The sequence below is a fragment of the Falco rusticolus genome, chromosome 7 (genome assembly GCF_015220075.1).
Source record: "Falco rusticolus isolate bFalRus1 chromosome 7, bFalRus1.pri, whole genome shotgun sequence".
NCBI classification, from domain to species: Eukaryota; Metazoa; Chordata; class Aves; order Falconiformes; family Falconidae; genus Falco; species Falco rusticolus.
The window spans coordinates 64,558,743-64,573,151 of NC_051193.1; the positions used below are offsets into that span (position 1 = coordinate 64,558,743).

At 46.3% G+C, this 14,409-nt stretch overlaps 1 protein-coding gene across 7 annotated transcripts in view; it reads left to right on the forward strand.

Annotated features, from left to right (window-relative positions):
• The window catches only part of GPATCH2L (G-patch domain containing 2 like), a 60,115-nt gene extending 46,543 nt beyond the window's left edge, over nt 1-13,572 (forward strand). For 3 of the 7 annotated variants that reach the window (XM_037393671.1, XM_037393669.1, XM_037393670.1), the window contains 2 exons: nt 12,506-12,666; nt 12,803-13,570. In XM_037393671.1, coding sequence (XP_037249568.1) covers nt 12,506-12,666; nt 12,803-12,931 — 290 coding nt within the window. In that variant the 3' untranslated portion in view covers nt 12,932-13,570. Of the gene's footprint in view, nt 1-12,505; nt 12,667-12,802 lie in introns of those variants that run through there. The other 4 variants (XM_037393667.1, XM_037393668.1, XM_037393672.1 and 1 more) reach the window with 3 other exon arrangements.
• The last annotated feature ends 837 nt before the right edge of the window (nt 13,573-14,409 follow it).

Below are 14,409 nucleotides of genomic sequence, written 5' to 3' on the forward strand. Positions count from 1 at the left end.
TACCCTCTTGCTTAGGCGCTTCATGTCATCTCATTAAACGTAAATTTGAGTGAAAGCTGGACTTTGTGATGGGGAATGAAGGTCAATAGACTCCAGATCTTCTGCCTTTCCACAGAGTTCAAATCTGCTCAATGTTGGGAGGGCTAAAACTTCACGTGTGTTAATGCAGGGTGTTGGTTTGGAAAACAACAATTAGCATCAAAGCTAATAAAGTTTCCAAAGCAAAACAATGGCTGACCATCTCTCATGTGGCTGTCTTAAGTAACTATACAAGTAACTACGCAACTGCTGGCCCCAGAGCCTAAGGAGAGGGGTGGGTACTGGGGGGACTGAGACTCTGAACCCTCAAGAGCTGTGTAGGTTAAAATCAACGGAGAAGTACGGTGAGGACTGGAGCAGGATGGATTGCAAATGTAGCTGGATAGATTGGGACAGTAAGGTCAGCTGCAATGCACTCAAAGATTTTCCAGCATCACCTTGAGTGTCTGTGGGAGCTGAAACCCTATAGCATGTAGGAATCTGGAAGGGTGTTGGCCTTCCATTTTGCTACTATTATTTTTTTTTACCCAAACACATCCATCCTAAAGCACTGTACAAAGTCTTTGCAATTGACTGAAATTTTAGGGATGTTATTTTCTTTGTTGGAAATATGGGGTGCAAGGCCATGAGGTGAGGTAAACTGCATCTCTGCTGAAAGAGGAAGCCTTCTCCTTCCATCTCCACCCCATTGCCTTCCCCTACCTGGCTGTAAGCTCCTGCTGCTTACCTTTCACTCCTTGGGCCCCTTTGAGTCACATCAACCCCCTTAACTGCAAAAAATGACTTGATTTCTGCTGGTTTAATCAGTTGGCATGGCTCAACGTGTGTGAGGAGTGCCAGAGGCAGCCCAAGGCTTGAAGGTAGAACTGGGGTGATGGGTGGGCTGGGAGAAAGTTCTGGGGAGTAATGGTTGAATGGGGACATTTGCCCAGGTGGCAGCACCAAGGTTTTAACTTCAGCTCAATCGCTTACAGGCCTGTGCCCGTCACCCCATGCTCTCCAAGGATTCAGCAGCTCGTAGGAATTCTATGAAGTCCAAGGCTGAAAGAGGTCCTTGGGAGGGTTTTAAAGCCATGTGGAGCTGCCTCCAAGAACTGCGTGCTCCTCTTCTGCCGGGTGCTCCTTAGGGATTTCGATACCATCTTTAGCTGAGGTGAGAAGGGACATTTCCTGTGACATAACCATATACGCTTCCTAAAAAGCGGATCTTCCCTGCTCGAGAGAACCCAAAGTGCCTCATGTGGATCTCTTCTCTTTAGGGGGCTGATTTGTTTGTTTATATGGTGTAACGAATGATGGGGCAAACTGATGGACAATACCGAGTATCTCTGCACCATGTTGCATGCGATGAGAACCAGCCTTTCTGGTGAATGAGAATGTTACTAAAAAAGCCATCAGTCCTTTGCAACAGCTGTCTATAGAAGTACTGAAGTTGAGGCCCACAAACAGCATGCTCCGTAGCCCTCTGGGATGGGATATAAGGCAATTTTCTCAGGAAAACAAGAGACACAGAGAGAAGTTAAAACTTTGCAAGGATTACAGGGCAACTCTGTGGCAGGCCTGAAAGGTTTTTGAAATTGCCTCGCTAAAGGCCTTACATTTCTGTGTCCCTGCACTGCTGAGGTACAAACTAAAGCTCCGAGAGGCTGGCTGTCCATTCAGTGGATCAGTCGGACACCGAGCAGGCTGGTGGCAGCCAGTCAGACACTGAGCAGGGGGCCATTCAGCCATTAATGGATCCTGGTTTGTGAATGGCCGCATCTCCTGGCTCAGATGGCTTTTGGCTGCTGAGAGAACAGGGATGGAGAGCTCCATCCCCCTGTTTGCAATTAGTGTTTGTCATTAAATGCTGACAGTGCCTTCTCTCTTCTCATGTATCCGGCCTTTGTTTACGCACTGGATGTTGGCGCAGGCTTCTGTGCTGTAATGTCTTGCATTAGCTGCTGTTGAAAGGAGTCCAAGGAGCAGTTTGCTTTCAGGAGGACAGGAGGGTGGCTTGGCACCAGCAGAGCAGGAGCAATTCTGAGGGAAGGATGAAAATGGGTTTAGTTAAGTGGGAGGCTGGCAACGAGCAAGCAGCAATGAGTCCATGCACATCTCTGCCCTCAAAGGTGGTGCCAAACACTTTGATGGGAGTGAGGAGTTAAGCTAGGAGGTGTTAGTGGTGGCAGGAAGGCAAGATAGCCTTGGAAATGGTTTGGTAGAGGGTGGTTTTAGCAGACGCGGTATCTTCAGGTGGTGCTTGAGGTAGGAAGTATGGGACCTAGAGGAGGAGGAGGCTGCAGCCACTGGAGATCACCACAGGGGTAGAGGTACATAGAGAAGTGATTACAGAACTCAGGTTGTCTGTGGAGGAGGAGGAAGACATTAAAAGCAGAGAGAAGAATGGAGGAAAAAAAAATAACGTCATCTCTGGACCTCTAGATGGTTTAAAGGGCATCAGTAGGTATGAAGGACAAGAGAGTGGCTTCAGTCCTCCCGTGGGGGAGAAGAGACTTATTCCAATGTGCAGGGTTTACAGAGCACATCAAAGGTCTAAGATGCAAGATCTGGGCTAAATACTCAGGCAGGTGCAATAGCTGCAGCTCGCTGCCCCTCTCTGTGATGCTGCAGCAGCGCATGGCACACCGAGCAGTCCGAGTTGGCCATTTTGGAGGTCAGGTCTTTCACCTGTTTGTACAATGAGAACTTGAAGTTTGGCTCAGGAGAACACTGTGTCAGGAGCTACAAGAGACAGATATAGTTTGGTTATGAGAGGGCAGCACCTTAACAGCTCTCAGTCTCCTGCAGCCCAGCTCTGAATGGCTGCAACGGGTTATTTTAAGATCAGAAGTGAATCCGAAGTGAGTCCGTTTTTCTTTCCCTTAGACTTGGATATCACTTCTGCCTCTCCTCTCCTGCTCCCATCCTTTCTTCAATAAGGGGATAAAACATTAAGGAGCTTCCTGGAGTGCTGCTTGGGTAAAAGGCTTGTTGTATTTCTTCATGCAGTGGGAAGGGATAGGGAAGGGTGTCATGAGGCCAGGTTTGCCGCTGTTGGATGCACTCATCGTGTCAACCTGTGGCGTGACTGGTCACAGACTGTCTTTGCCCATCTGAGCCACATTCCCAAACTACAAATCGCTTTGACAGTTGTACGGACTAGAGCCTTGATATTTGCTGGTCACCAGGAGTAAAGCGGGATGAACAGCATTATCAGGTACTATGTGTTCATCACTGGGGATGTGTAACTGCCCCTCTGTGTGTTGCCATTTTGTCCGTGAATATTCTGCTGGAGTCTCCACAAACTTTGCTCCAGAGTATCTTTGACAGCACAACTGACTACTGGTAGTTATTTCAAATATTTTGGATGCATAGTTCTGTTAATCCAGAGCTCGTTTGTTGGAGCAAATTGACCACCAGAAAGATACCTTGCTCCAGTCACTGCTCGTCTAGCACAGTTGGAGTGAGCATCTTCATCTTTTCCCATCTCTTACTTAGTCTTTCCTGGTCTTCCCATCTCTCTGTTGCTGCTCTGCCACTGCTCCTCCCCCATAGCCCACGTTCAGGTGTGGCTGTTTAAAAGCAATCTCTGTCAACATTTGTCATTAATCTGTTTCCATTTTTATTTATAAAAGAAAGAGAGAGAGTGAGAATGGAACAGCAGCAGTAGCAGGGCAATTGCAGATGAATAATGAAAGGATTCATCACAGCCATACCAGGATATATATATTTTTTGCAGCCAAGCGAGACGGATTCCCATCACAGCTCGGGGACTCGTTCCACACAACCACTCATCTTTCATGCTGGGGGGAAGGGAAAGGTGGAGACAGTATCATTATGGATGTAATGGGGCTCTGAAGTGACTGGTCAAGGTTGCTGCTTCAGTCACAAGGAATCTGCTTACAGGAATTTTCTCTCCACCAGGTGTTATTGCCTGGTAAAGTGGCTCCCTTCTACAGCAGGCTGCTACTTGCAAAAGAGAGGTGTAGGGTTTGCTGAGGGGGACGCTTGCTAAGCAGTTGAATCACTAAAGAAGGACGAGATGGCCAAGTGGGAATTTCACCAGAGTGACAAATTTGTCCCAGGAGGAATGAGGGACACCAGGCAATGCGGGGGTCACTTATTCTCACCTTTTTGTCTCTTGAGCCCACCCTCAAGTTCACTGTCATATCAACAAGCAACTCTCCACTTGCCCGGCACCATTTAGCTTTACAAATCCATCTGCCCTGTACAGCACAGATGTTTTGTTCTTCTTGTCTGCTTTTAGTAGGTAAGGTGGATGAAAATTTGCCAGATAGGGAATGCCAAAGGATGCTGGAGTTCTGAAGGATTCTGTGAAGCCAGAAGAGAGAGAACTGCCATTTTAAAAGGGGGGGGGGGGTGTTGAGGGGAGGGGAGAAGAAGCCTGAAATAGGCCTGATGTATTGAGGGGTGCACTCAGATCTGGAAAGGTCTCCGTGCTGGGGAGCCAGGCCACGCACACCCTGTGAGGGCAGCGCTGGTGCTTCAGCGCTGTTTGAGCTCTGCATGCCTGCGTGCGTGCAAGTGCAGGGGTTGTGTTCCTCCACAGCTGAAAAGAGGGTCTGACCCTCCAGCCTGCGTGCGTGCTATAACAAGACCAGAGTGGCACAGGTTGCCCAGAGAGGTGGTAGATGTCCCACCACTGGAAACATTCAACATCAGGTTGATGTTGGACAGGGCTCTAAGCGCAGGGGTTGTGTTCCTCCACAGCTGAAAAGAGGGTCAGACCCTTCAGCCCTCTTGTGCTTGTGGGGAGACGATCCAAGCAGCGCTGTTACCCCCCAAGGCAGAGGTGGGCTGTGCTGAATAATCCTCAGATGCAGAAGTGCAGTCACTGTCTGCTCCTGGGGTTTGTAGGGTCTGGCTTTGAGGAAGGAGCATGACATTTGACTATATTTTTTCATCTGGGAAAGCACTAAAGCAGGTTGGTTTAAAGGGAAGGATGGTCTTATTTTCAGGTGCTGCAGTGACCTGTATTGCGGGTTATCAGTCCCACTTCCAGTTGTGAGAGCACATCAGCCGATAAGGAGGACAAAAGACCTTGTCCCAAAGAACTGTATATTTTTCAGGCCTCTTGGCAACGTGGAGTGCTTCATGCACCTCTGGCAAGGCATTAGCATCAGGGCATTCCTGTATTAAATCCTTCCTCCTCTCAACTGAAGCATAAGTGCCACTGGAGATGATCCCAGTTGGGTGGGAGGGTGCAGTACAATGCCACAGCTGAAGTGATCCTTGAAGAGTAAGACAAGCAGATATGTCGCTTTGTTGGGCCCTTAGGGCTGTCACCTTGGCAGGGAGAAGAAGAGCTGTGGTCTTTTCTCTTCCAGACCCTTCTAGTGCTCTGTTTTTCCTGAATAAAATGATAGCCTTGCCAGCAGTAGAGGGATCAGGGAAAAGGGACCTGTTTCTCAAGCTGCCCCTCCACTTCCCTCTTGTACCCAGGGCATGCAATGCAGTGCTCAGAACCTTAGCCTTAGTCTGTGTTTTTAACCATTCCCCCTCCAACATGTACCTCCCTTTGGGAAACCATTTGGTCCATTTCCCCATATCCTGGCAGATGATTATGACAGGTCATTATGAACTGAATGTTATTCAGTTTGACTACATGATCCAGTTTCATTTACGCATCCTACTAGGTCTCCATTCCCATCCCTAGATAAGGACCCTTGGTTGCTCAGCATGGAGACAGGTTTTGTATTGAAGATGGAAACCATCAAGTGTTCAGGAAGTATCATAAGAGGAAGCTTCTGTGTAAGGTGCTTGCTTATTCCAAACAACAAAAAGTGCTTCAGCCATCATAGGTTGCACAGTTGAACAACGTTCTTATACAGCCTGTGGTTAATGCCGCCTTACCTTTCTCCTGGAGGATCTTTTTTTTATTTCCCATAGAATCAGGTCCCTGAAGGTAGTTTTGCTTCCATGGAGACAAGACACTGTTAATGCTAATGGTCACCTCCTGACCTTGCTTGGCTACATCCAAGTGCTTGGATATTAAGGAAAAACAACAACAGCAACAATATCATCTTACTTGCACCTGTAGTGTATGCTTACAAAACTGGGTTGAGTGGGCAGGTGAGAATCTTGAGCAGTTCTGAAAATGCTGTGTACCTCCTGATTTCTCTTGGTGGATGAAAATTATGGATTATTAATGGAAAGCTTTGTCGCAGCCTAGGAGATTGCTTTGCTTCTCACTGGTGCTTTCCAGGTAGATACAAATGGGATGTGTAATAAACCTGTAGTAACATGTTAGCAGAGGAGAAAGTTCTCTTCTGACTCCAGCCAGCAGATGGTTTACAAGATGTCATCCCTCCAGTCACCTTTGTCCCAGTGATACTTTCACTGAATTCTTTTGTTTCAAGTGATGTTTTTATTGGCTCCATGCAATGACTAATTTAGAGCCTTCATTATTTAGCCTCCGTGTCTATTCTGTCTAGCCCTCTTCTCTTCCTCCAAATGCTCCCAACCAAACCAGGAGCTACTCAGACAGTACTTTTCTGTTATTTTACAGATGTGGTGGTTGTCACTGTGTTCTGTTGTAGGTTGCAGTTTCTAGGCCTTGCTGTTTACCCACTCATACAGGTGGCAGAACCACAGCGCAAGATTAAATATTAAAGATGATGACCAACTCTCTGTCACAGGGTATCACTGAGATATCTCGCATTTAAACAACAAAGGCAGATTTTCAGATTTTCTTTAGCCTCAAACAGTCTGTAAAATATTGCAAGCAAGAAAATCATTGCTCTTGCTGAAGGCTTGTGATGCAGCAGTGTACAGTCTTTTACTGGAACTGTCTCCTCCCAGCCATGTAGGCTCTTCTGAATTGGAAATATTTAACACCCTATTAGTTTTGGATGTGTTCTTTAATATATTGGTGATCTCAATGTTCCCTGAGAGGCCTCAAATTATGAGGGTATAACCAGGCGCAGGTTTGCATAACCTGCTTCGAAATGCTTCGCTCCATCTGATGCATACTTGGGTTATTTTAGAGTTGCCGTGGTGTGAGCGTGCTGAAAAATCTGCAGTGTCCAGTGAGTGGTGTCTGAAGAGCTTTAAACTCCTCCAGCAAAGGTCAAGTGAAGAAAAGGCATGGGGTGGCCTCCTGGAAAAGTAGTAGTTCTATCTGGGAGACGTAAGAATTACTTTCAGTAAAGCAATCCATGGACCAAGGTGATGCCCTGAGCAACTGCTCTAGCCTGTGGGATCATTGTAAACTCAGTCTTTCATCACTTTCTGTACTACTATAGTCCCTAGAAGGTTCTGGTCAATACCGAAGTTGAGCAGACCCCAAGGCTTCACAGACTACTAATAAGAGAACTTACTGTCCAGAGAACGTGCTGTTCAAACAGAGAAAGATGTGGGTGTAGGCCACAAGTAGTAAAGGAGAGGAAGGGCAGGATGATACATGATCTGCGATGACATCAGTGTGAAATAAAATGGCAAAAAAGAGACTGCTGAACTGTTGAATGCTGAATTAATTGTCCTTCATTTTCAGGACCAGAGCCAGGGCATCTTGGGATACCAGCTAAGGCACATTGAAAGTCATCAGGGAAGATACGCGTATGAAGGCACATATAGGCAGAAAGAAGAGGAACCAAGATAAGAGGTAGATTTGTTTTGAATAGATATCTAGCTGGGGAGCAGAGCCCACACTTCGGAGATGTTGTCAGAGAAATATGATTTAGGTTGAAGGCTGAGTGAGTTTTTGTTTCCTATAATCGCCCTATTGTCCACCTTCTTTGGATTTTTAAATTTCAAAGGCTAGACTGCCCTGCTGACTCTGCATGCGTTTAGTTCTCTGTGTGCCCTACCAAAGCAGTGAGAGCCAGCTAGAGAGTGGTGTCTGCCTGTCCCCAAACTTCCTCCCTTCTGCTCTTTTTTCTGGTGAAGGAGGCACAAGAGGAGACCCAGGCTCAGTATAGATGCACTACTGATTTGAGGTCTAGGTCGGGGAGACGTTTTGCTGGTGACAGAGGCATGGTGGAGGTGTTGTCCCACTTTCTGCAGTGCCCATGCTTTACTCTCCAAAGCTATACTTCTAGTGGGAGGATCCATTTCTCCAAGAGCAATCTAAGAGGCCAAACTGTTACCTGTGGGAATAGGATTTCCAGGGCCAATGCTGCCAAGTGGCAGCAGTTTAGCAGTGTCTTCCCTGGACAGGTCAGTCCCGACAATTGCTGTTTACCCAGGGCTGCTCTCTGGTGACTCCGTGCTGTCTGATGGCATAAACACAAAGCAGATCTTCCCTTCCGATTCCTGCAGCAGCGAGAAGAACTGAGGAGTTGTAATGATTTCAGTCTGTTTCCATTATACAGTTGGCAATATACAATGGCAGTGGTGGCATCAGGGGCGTGGAGCTGTCAAATCTTAATTTCCATCGGTCTAAAACATTGCAAAACAATGAAGGAGTTGGCTCAGCTGTTATTGTCTGTAATAACCGTGGTGGCCTGTGGGTTCAGCTCAGCTAGGGCAGACTTTGGGTTCTATCTGAGGAAGTGTTTGAACTCCAGAGGCCTCATAAGGACTGAAGGTCTGGCATATGGGCCAGGCTCTGAGCAAAGTGACTGTCATAGACTTTGTACAAGAGCAGATGTCCCAGGTGCAGAACCAGCTATTTCAGACAAGTTACCAAAAAACCACAGATAACCTTTCTAATACTTTCAACCTTAATACAGAACATCAAAGCAATATTAGCTCTGCAGTGTGCAGAGTGGGAGGAGAGACCAAAAGCTGTTTGCCTCCTTTTGCTATTAATTGGAAGTTACCCTACTTCATTACCCCTTTCCTCTTGTAAGTCACTGGAATATAGAGGATGATTCAGTGGCAGGGTTCTGGGTGTCTTGTCAGAAGCCAAGGCATGCTTGGAACAGTGAGACTGGATCATCCCCGCACCAGATGAAGATCTACGTAAGAGTGTATGTGCTGTATCCTTTTTGAGGACCAGTAGACTTTCATCCTTCGTATTAGTTATTTTTCAGGGGTGCTGAATTTGCACTGAAATTGCAGGGAGCAAAGGTGTCTTCTACAGGCTCAATTGAGTCTTATGGAATAGTCCAGCTCTCCTAAATAAGGCTGGTCTCTTGCTGATATGTGTCCAGAACGAAAGGCTGCAATAAGCACGTGTAAACAAGGTGTCCGAATGCGTTACCTGTCAGTCCCTGTATTTCCATGTTCCCCTCAGGAGGGAGGTGAGGAGGGGGAGAGAGCTGGACTGCTTCATATGACCTTGCTTTTTAGGTTTTTCCTTTGTCGTTTTGTTTTGGTTTGGTTTTTTATTCTCTTTGCATGTGCCTCTAATTGATCTTGAAAAGAAGGGACAGTTAAAGAAGACGTTAAGCTGAAATGAAGCCATAACTGTGACTGGAGACTTTTATTAAGTGTGGCAAAGTTCCCTGGGCTGCGTAGAAATTGTTTATTGATTTTGGTATGGCTGGGTGCTCCGGAGTAATCGCCCGCAGAACCGCAGGAGAGAGAGAACAGAACAGAGTGCTTTGCCAGGTCTCTGCTGCCTCCTGCCCCTGGCTGCTCTTCCTCCTGCCTGTGCTGGTGGTCTCCTCTTTAACCTGTAAGTGGGCAGCCACAGCTGCTTAACTCTTGTAACTCAGCCCAGCGCTGAGCTCTGCCTTGCCCCTCCAGAAATGACCAGTGAAGGAGTATGGCAGGGGAGGAGATGACTTGGGAGCGTATATCATATAAGCGAGCATAGTACTGCTGAGACTTAAACTGCCCTTTGGCTCTTCCACCTCTTGGTTGCTACAGACAGAAACCTGTGATGGTCAGCAAGGTTAGGCATCTCTGAGCCTGCTTAACCATAGAGGCGGGTCAGTTTTGGGACAGGGCAGAAATGAACATGTCCCTGTTTCTCAGTAGTGCCGATGAGGTTTTGCCCCAGTATCCCCTGCCTGCTCTCACATGCCTTCCCCCTCTATGCCAAAGTCACAGGATGCTGAGGAAGGGTTAAATGGCTATGTGCAGTGAGCCAGCCTGCCCCCCCCCCCCCCCCCCCCCCGTGCCCGTCTGTGAGCCCAGGAAAACTTCAGCCTCTTCAGCCTGGGTGGTTTTACTGCTCTAATACAGTAAACCTCCCTATAGAGAGATTTTTCACATGCCACCTGGGGAATTTATACCCATGTCCTGTCAGAGGTGGGGTTTCTGCTTGGTCCACTTCCCAAGGAGGTGCTGCACCATCCTTGCCACCCTACTTTGGCACAAGGGTGGTTAGTTCTTTTGTTGTTTCTCATCCAGAGTGCTATGACTAAAGCATGCTCCTAAAAGACACTGGCCCTTCAGTTCCAAGGGGGAAGCAATTTTATTGGCATTTGATTGAATAAGTGAGTGGCTTTTCTAAGATATGTTGCACAGTTCATGATACCCCCTCTTCTGCAGGCAAGGAGCTGGTAATGAGTGGGAGGTTTTATTCTCTCTGTCACTCAGAGTGCTCATTTCTGCCTCCTGGTAGCATAGGTTGGTGTAATCTCCTTCCTTCTACAGAACACTTCAGAGGCCTGCAGTAGTGTGGGCATTGGGTGAATGATGTTCAGCTGTAATTTAAGGTGAGGTGAGCAAAAGAGGACTTGTCCACCTGTTAGAGCCCCCTTAAAATCTGCTTGGCTTTAGTACAAGTGTCAGAAACTGTTGTCAGAAGAAGAAATAACAAACTGAGTTCCTTTCTTAATCATCTAATCTGTATATAAGAGTGGGAGAATGAAGCCAGTGTAAAGGTAAGACCCTCTTTTGCATCATTGGGCAAAATTTTCAGGAGATCATGTAGATGCTCTAAGTGTTTTCTGCTTGCATGTACATTATGTTTCTTTAATGAAAAAGCCAGGGAAATGGTATTAGTTTAAAATTTAATTTCCTGAAGGGCATAATGTTAATGGAAGGCAAAATATCTCTAAAGTGTTGGCAATTTAACTCCTGTAGAAAAGGTTTTGAAATGGGATAAAATAATATAAATAAACATTTGCATCTACCTAGAGAATTCTCTGACAGAAATGACACGTGAACATTAGTGCTAGGAACAGCAGTGACAACTTCAACTCTAGTATTTTTGATGTATTTTTTTTTTACCCCTATAATGAAGTTCAAAATTTTAATTTACTGTGGAATAAGGACAATAGATTATGCTGATGTTTGGCTGTGTACTTTGGCTAGGATGTATGAACGCTGTAACAGAATCTGCACCAGTCTGCACTCGTACTTCAAAGCATTTGCTGTGTATGTACATCACGTAAACTTTTGTAATGCTTAGTTGCTTGAATGAACTAGGATGACTGATTTATTCTCCCTCTCTCTCAAAAAAAAAAATTAAAAAATAAAAAGGTATTTTAGTTAAAGCTGCAAGACCTTCTGCCATGGCTTGAGTTCCCTGACTGCAAGTTCTTGCTTGTAGCTGCTGTAGCTTACTGCTCCTGTTGCTTGCGTTGGAGGCTTTTGAACCCCCACCCTTGGGAAGAACAAGCTGGCTTTAAATTCCTCAGTCCTGCACCTCAGACTGAAGGAGTTATTTTTAACCCGCCTTGACCTCTGCCTGAGCAAGAATAAAATAGGGATTGGGCAGAATATGACACAAATCAATAGGTTATCCCAACAGATATGATCTTTGGCACCATTTTGCCTTGGACACTTGCTGCAGTAACAAAGATAAATGGTGATTTGTTAACATTGTGATCTAGGGACTGGGTGGCTCAGTGGATCGTGTGGTGGCCTCCGACCTCTGGGTCTCCAGGCTCTGAACATCAAGATGAAATCTCATTCTGATAGTAGGAAGGGAAAAAAGGTCCATAAGGGTTGGGTGATTTTGGTTCAGTGCTAATCACTGTGCTCCACAAAACAATCCAACAAGGACTGAATAGACAATACCTCCTGGCAAAAGAAGAGTATGAGAAACAGAGCAGTAACTGTAGTGACAGAGAGCTAGTGATCAGTTACTGCAGGGTAAGACTTGCGATGCTTTTATGGAGTGACACTGGAGCGCTGAGAGCTAGACAGTCTCTCAGCCTGCCTACCGAAGAGGACTTGCACCGGGAATGATTTGTGGTGGCTCTCAGTAAAAGAGAAATCGGTTTTATGAAAGCAGCTGCCCTTTCATTTTCTGGGACAGTTTCTGCATGTCTTTTGACCCTTGACAGATTACTGAAGGACAGCGATGCAGGTTTTTGGGGAGCTGAGCTATTGGAAACAGCAGATGCAACTGGGATAGCTTTGAGCCAGTCATGTCTCTGCTGACCTTGTGTGATCTGTTCCATATCTCCACAGAGTCCTGTTGCAGGTCCTCCGTAGGTAGCTGGCTTTTAATACATTCTCAGATGTGCACAGTTTGTCTTGCTTCAGTAGTCCATGGTGGTGTGTTCTCCTCAGGGTGAAAATAAATTCCTGCAACAGAATTTCTTCCAGAATGCCTGCAAGGGTTGGTAAAGCAGTGTTTGAAGACAATTCCATGTTGTAACTCACCTCGTGTAAACAGGCGCAATCCACAGTGATGGCTGGTGTATAATTCCCCTTGCCATGAGGAGGCGGTATGGCAGTATTCTGAAGTTGAACCCATCAACTTCAACTTTTTGGCTCTGGATGTCGTTACAGTTCTGCCTGCAAGACCGGCACCCTGCTCGCAGGTGCTTTACCATGGTAAGTACATCCTCTCAGTCTTGAATAATCAAGGGCACAAAAAGCTTGCAGCTGCTGGGGGCAAGGGATCTAGTAACTGCCTTATTGATGCATGCAAGATGCTTACATATTGCTGTTAATCTTTCCCATGTTGTAGATCCAATGGTTACATGAGAGCTCATGTTGTGCCTGGGACCCCCAAGACTACCTCTGTGACAATCCCCTGCAGCATCAGAGCCACTTTGTACGTTGCGTTGGTTGTGCATTGCTGGGTTATAGAGAATGATGTGAGTCATGTGATTGTGTGTAGCTTCTTTCCTTGTTTTTTCTCATCTCACCCACCTGTGTGTTGTACCTATACCAACAATGAGTTATAATTGCAATGGGCCAATGCATGCACCTGCTAACATCTCTGTTTAGTGCTATTTTTCCATTGGCAATCACTCTTGAATCTCAAATGGGGAGCCAGTTTTTAATCCATAGATTGCATACCCTATGGGTTGCTCACAGCATACATTTGTTACTTGAGATGTCACAGAAGGAAGTTTGAGGCAAAGAATGTTGTCCTTCATGTTCCTCTCCTCATGAGAAGGTGATTGTGGGAAAGACTGGTTCCTGAAAACTTTGCTCAGTGTTTTCATTGGCCCAGACCATGGCACGTCTCTGTACCCTGCCCAGATGCCTGTTCTGGCTTGCGCTGCCCCAGGCTCCTCATGGCACTTGTTTCTCCAGAGACAGGGGCTGCAGCCTGCTTGTGACCAGGAACAGGGCTTGTGATCCTCAGCTCTATCCTTCTCCTTCCATGGGGATATGGATCTCCCTGCCATTCGTGCCTGTCAGTCTGTGTCCCTGTCCCCTGCAGCCCAGCCCAGAGCTTGCCCTGGCTCCAGGATGTGCAGAGCAGAGGGCGCTGGGCAGACTGAGTGAAAGCAGCATGTCCAGCTCCCCATATTGCAGGCAGTATGCCACTGTCATCAGGCTGCCGCTACTGCCGCCTTCGTTGCCCCTGCTTCTTTGCTATACACAGAGCACATTTGGGGCTGAAGCTTGTTGCATGTACTGAACAGGGACAGCAGTGTGGTTTGTGGGCCAGGAATGTGTTAGAACCTGCACACTGGGTGTGAAACGACACCTAAACTGGCTGTGGCTGCAGCCTTGCTATGGATGTCCAGGTATGCTGCACTAGCAGTGCTTTCGTTACCTACTAGATGTGTCATCCTGTTTTAAAAAAAAAAAAAAAAAAAAAGCAAGAGCTGGAAAGAGAAGGTAGCAGCCTAACAAGACCTACTTTCCACTATATTTTTAGCCTCTGATTTTATTTTGCCAGTATAATTCTGGATTAACTGTTTCATTGTTTTGTCCAGCCTGAGATCAAGTTTAACTGATCTAGAATTCCCTGCCAACATCCCTTTTGTTCTTTTCAAAATACAGGAATCTCACTATCATTGCTTCAGTGTTGTTTGTTTTTTTTTTAAAAAAGGTGTTAGGTGACATCACTGTTGAGCTCTTTGGAGGCCCCTCAGGTTGTTCCAGTGGGAAGTGTTTACTTTCAACAGATATTTCCTCATGTTTCCCTTGACTGTAAAGAACAAGGGATCTCTTCCATCGTAAGATATATGGGATGAGCCATCCTGTGTCCTTCCTGTTCTAGAAAGAATTACTAGCTACAAATTTCTGCCATCTCTCCAACTATTTAGGCCTAGACAAGGACATTTTTCCTACCATAATAATTTGGTTTTATGAGGAGACAGCTCTATGTGTGTG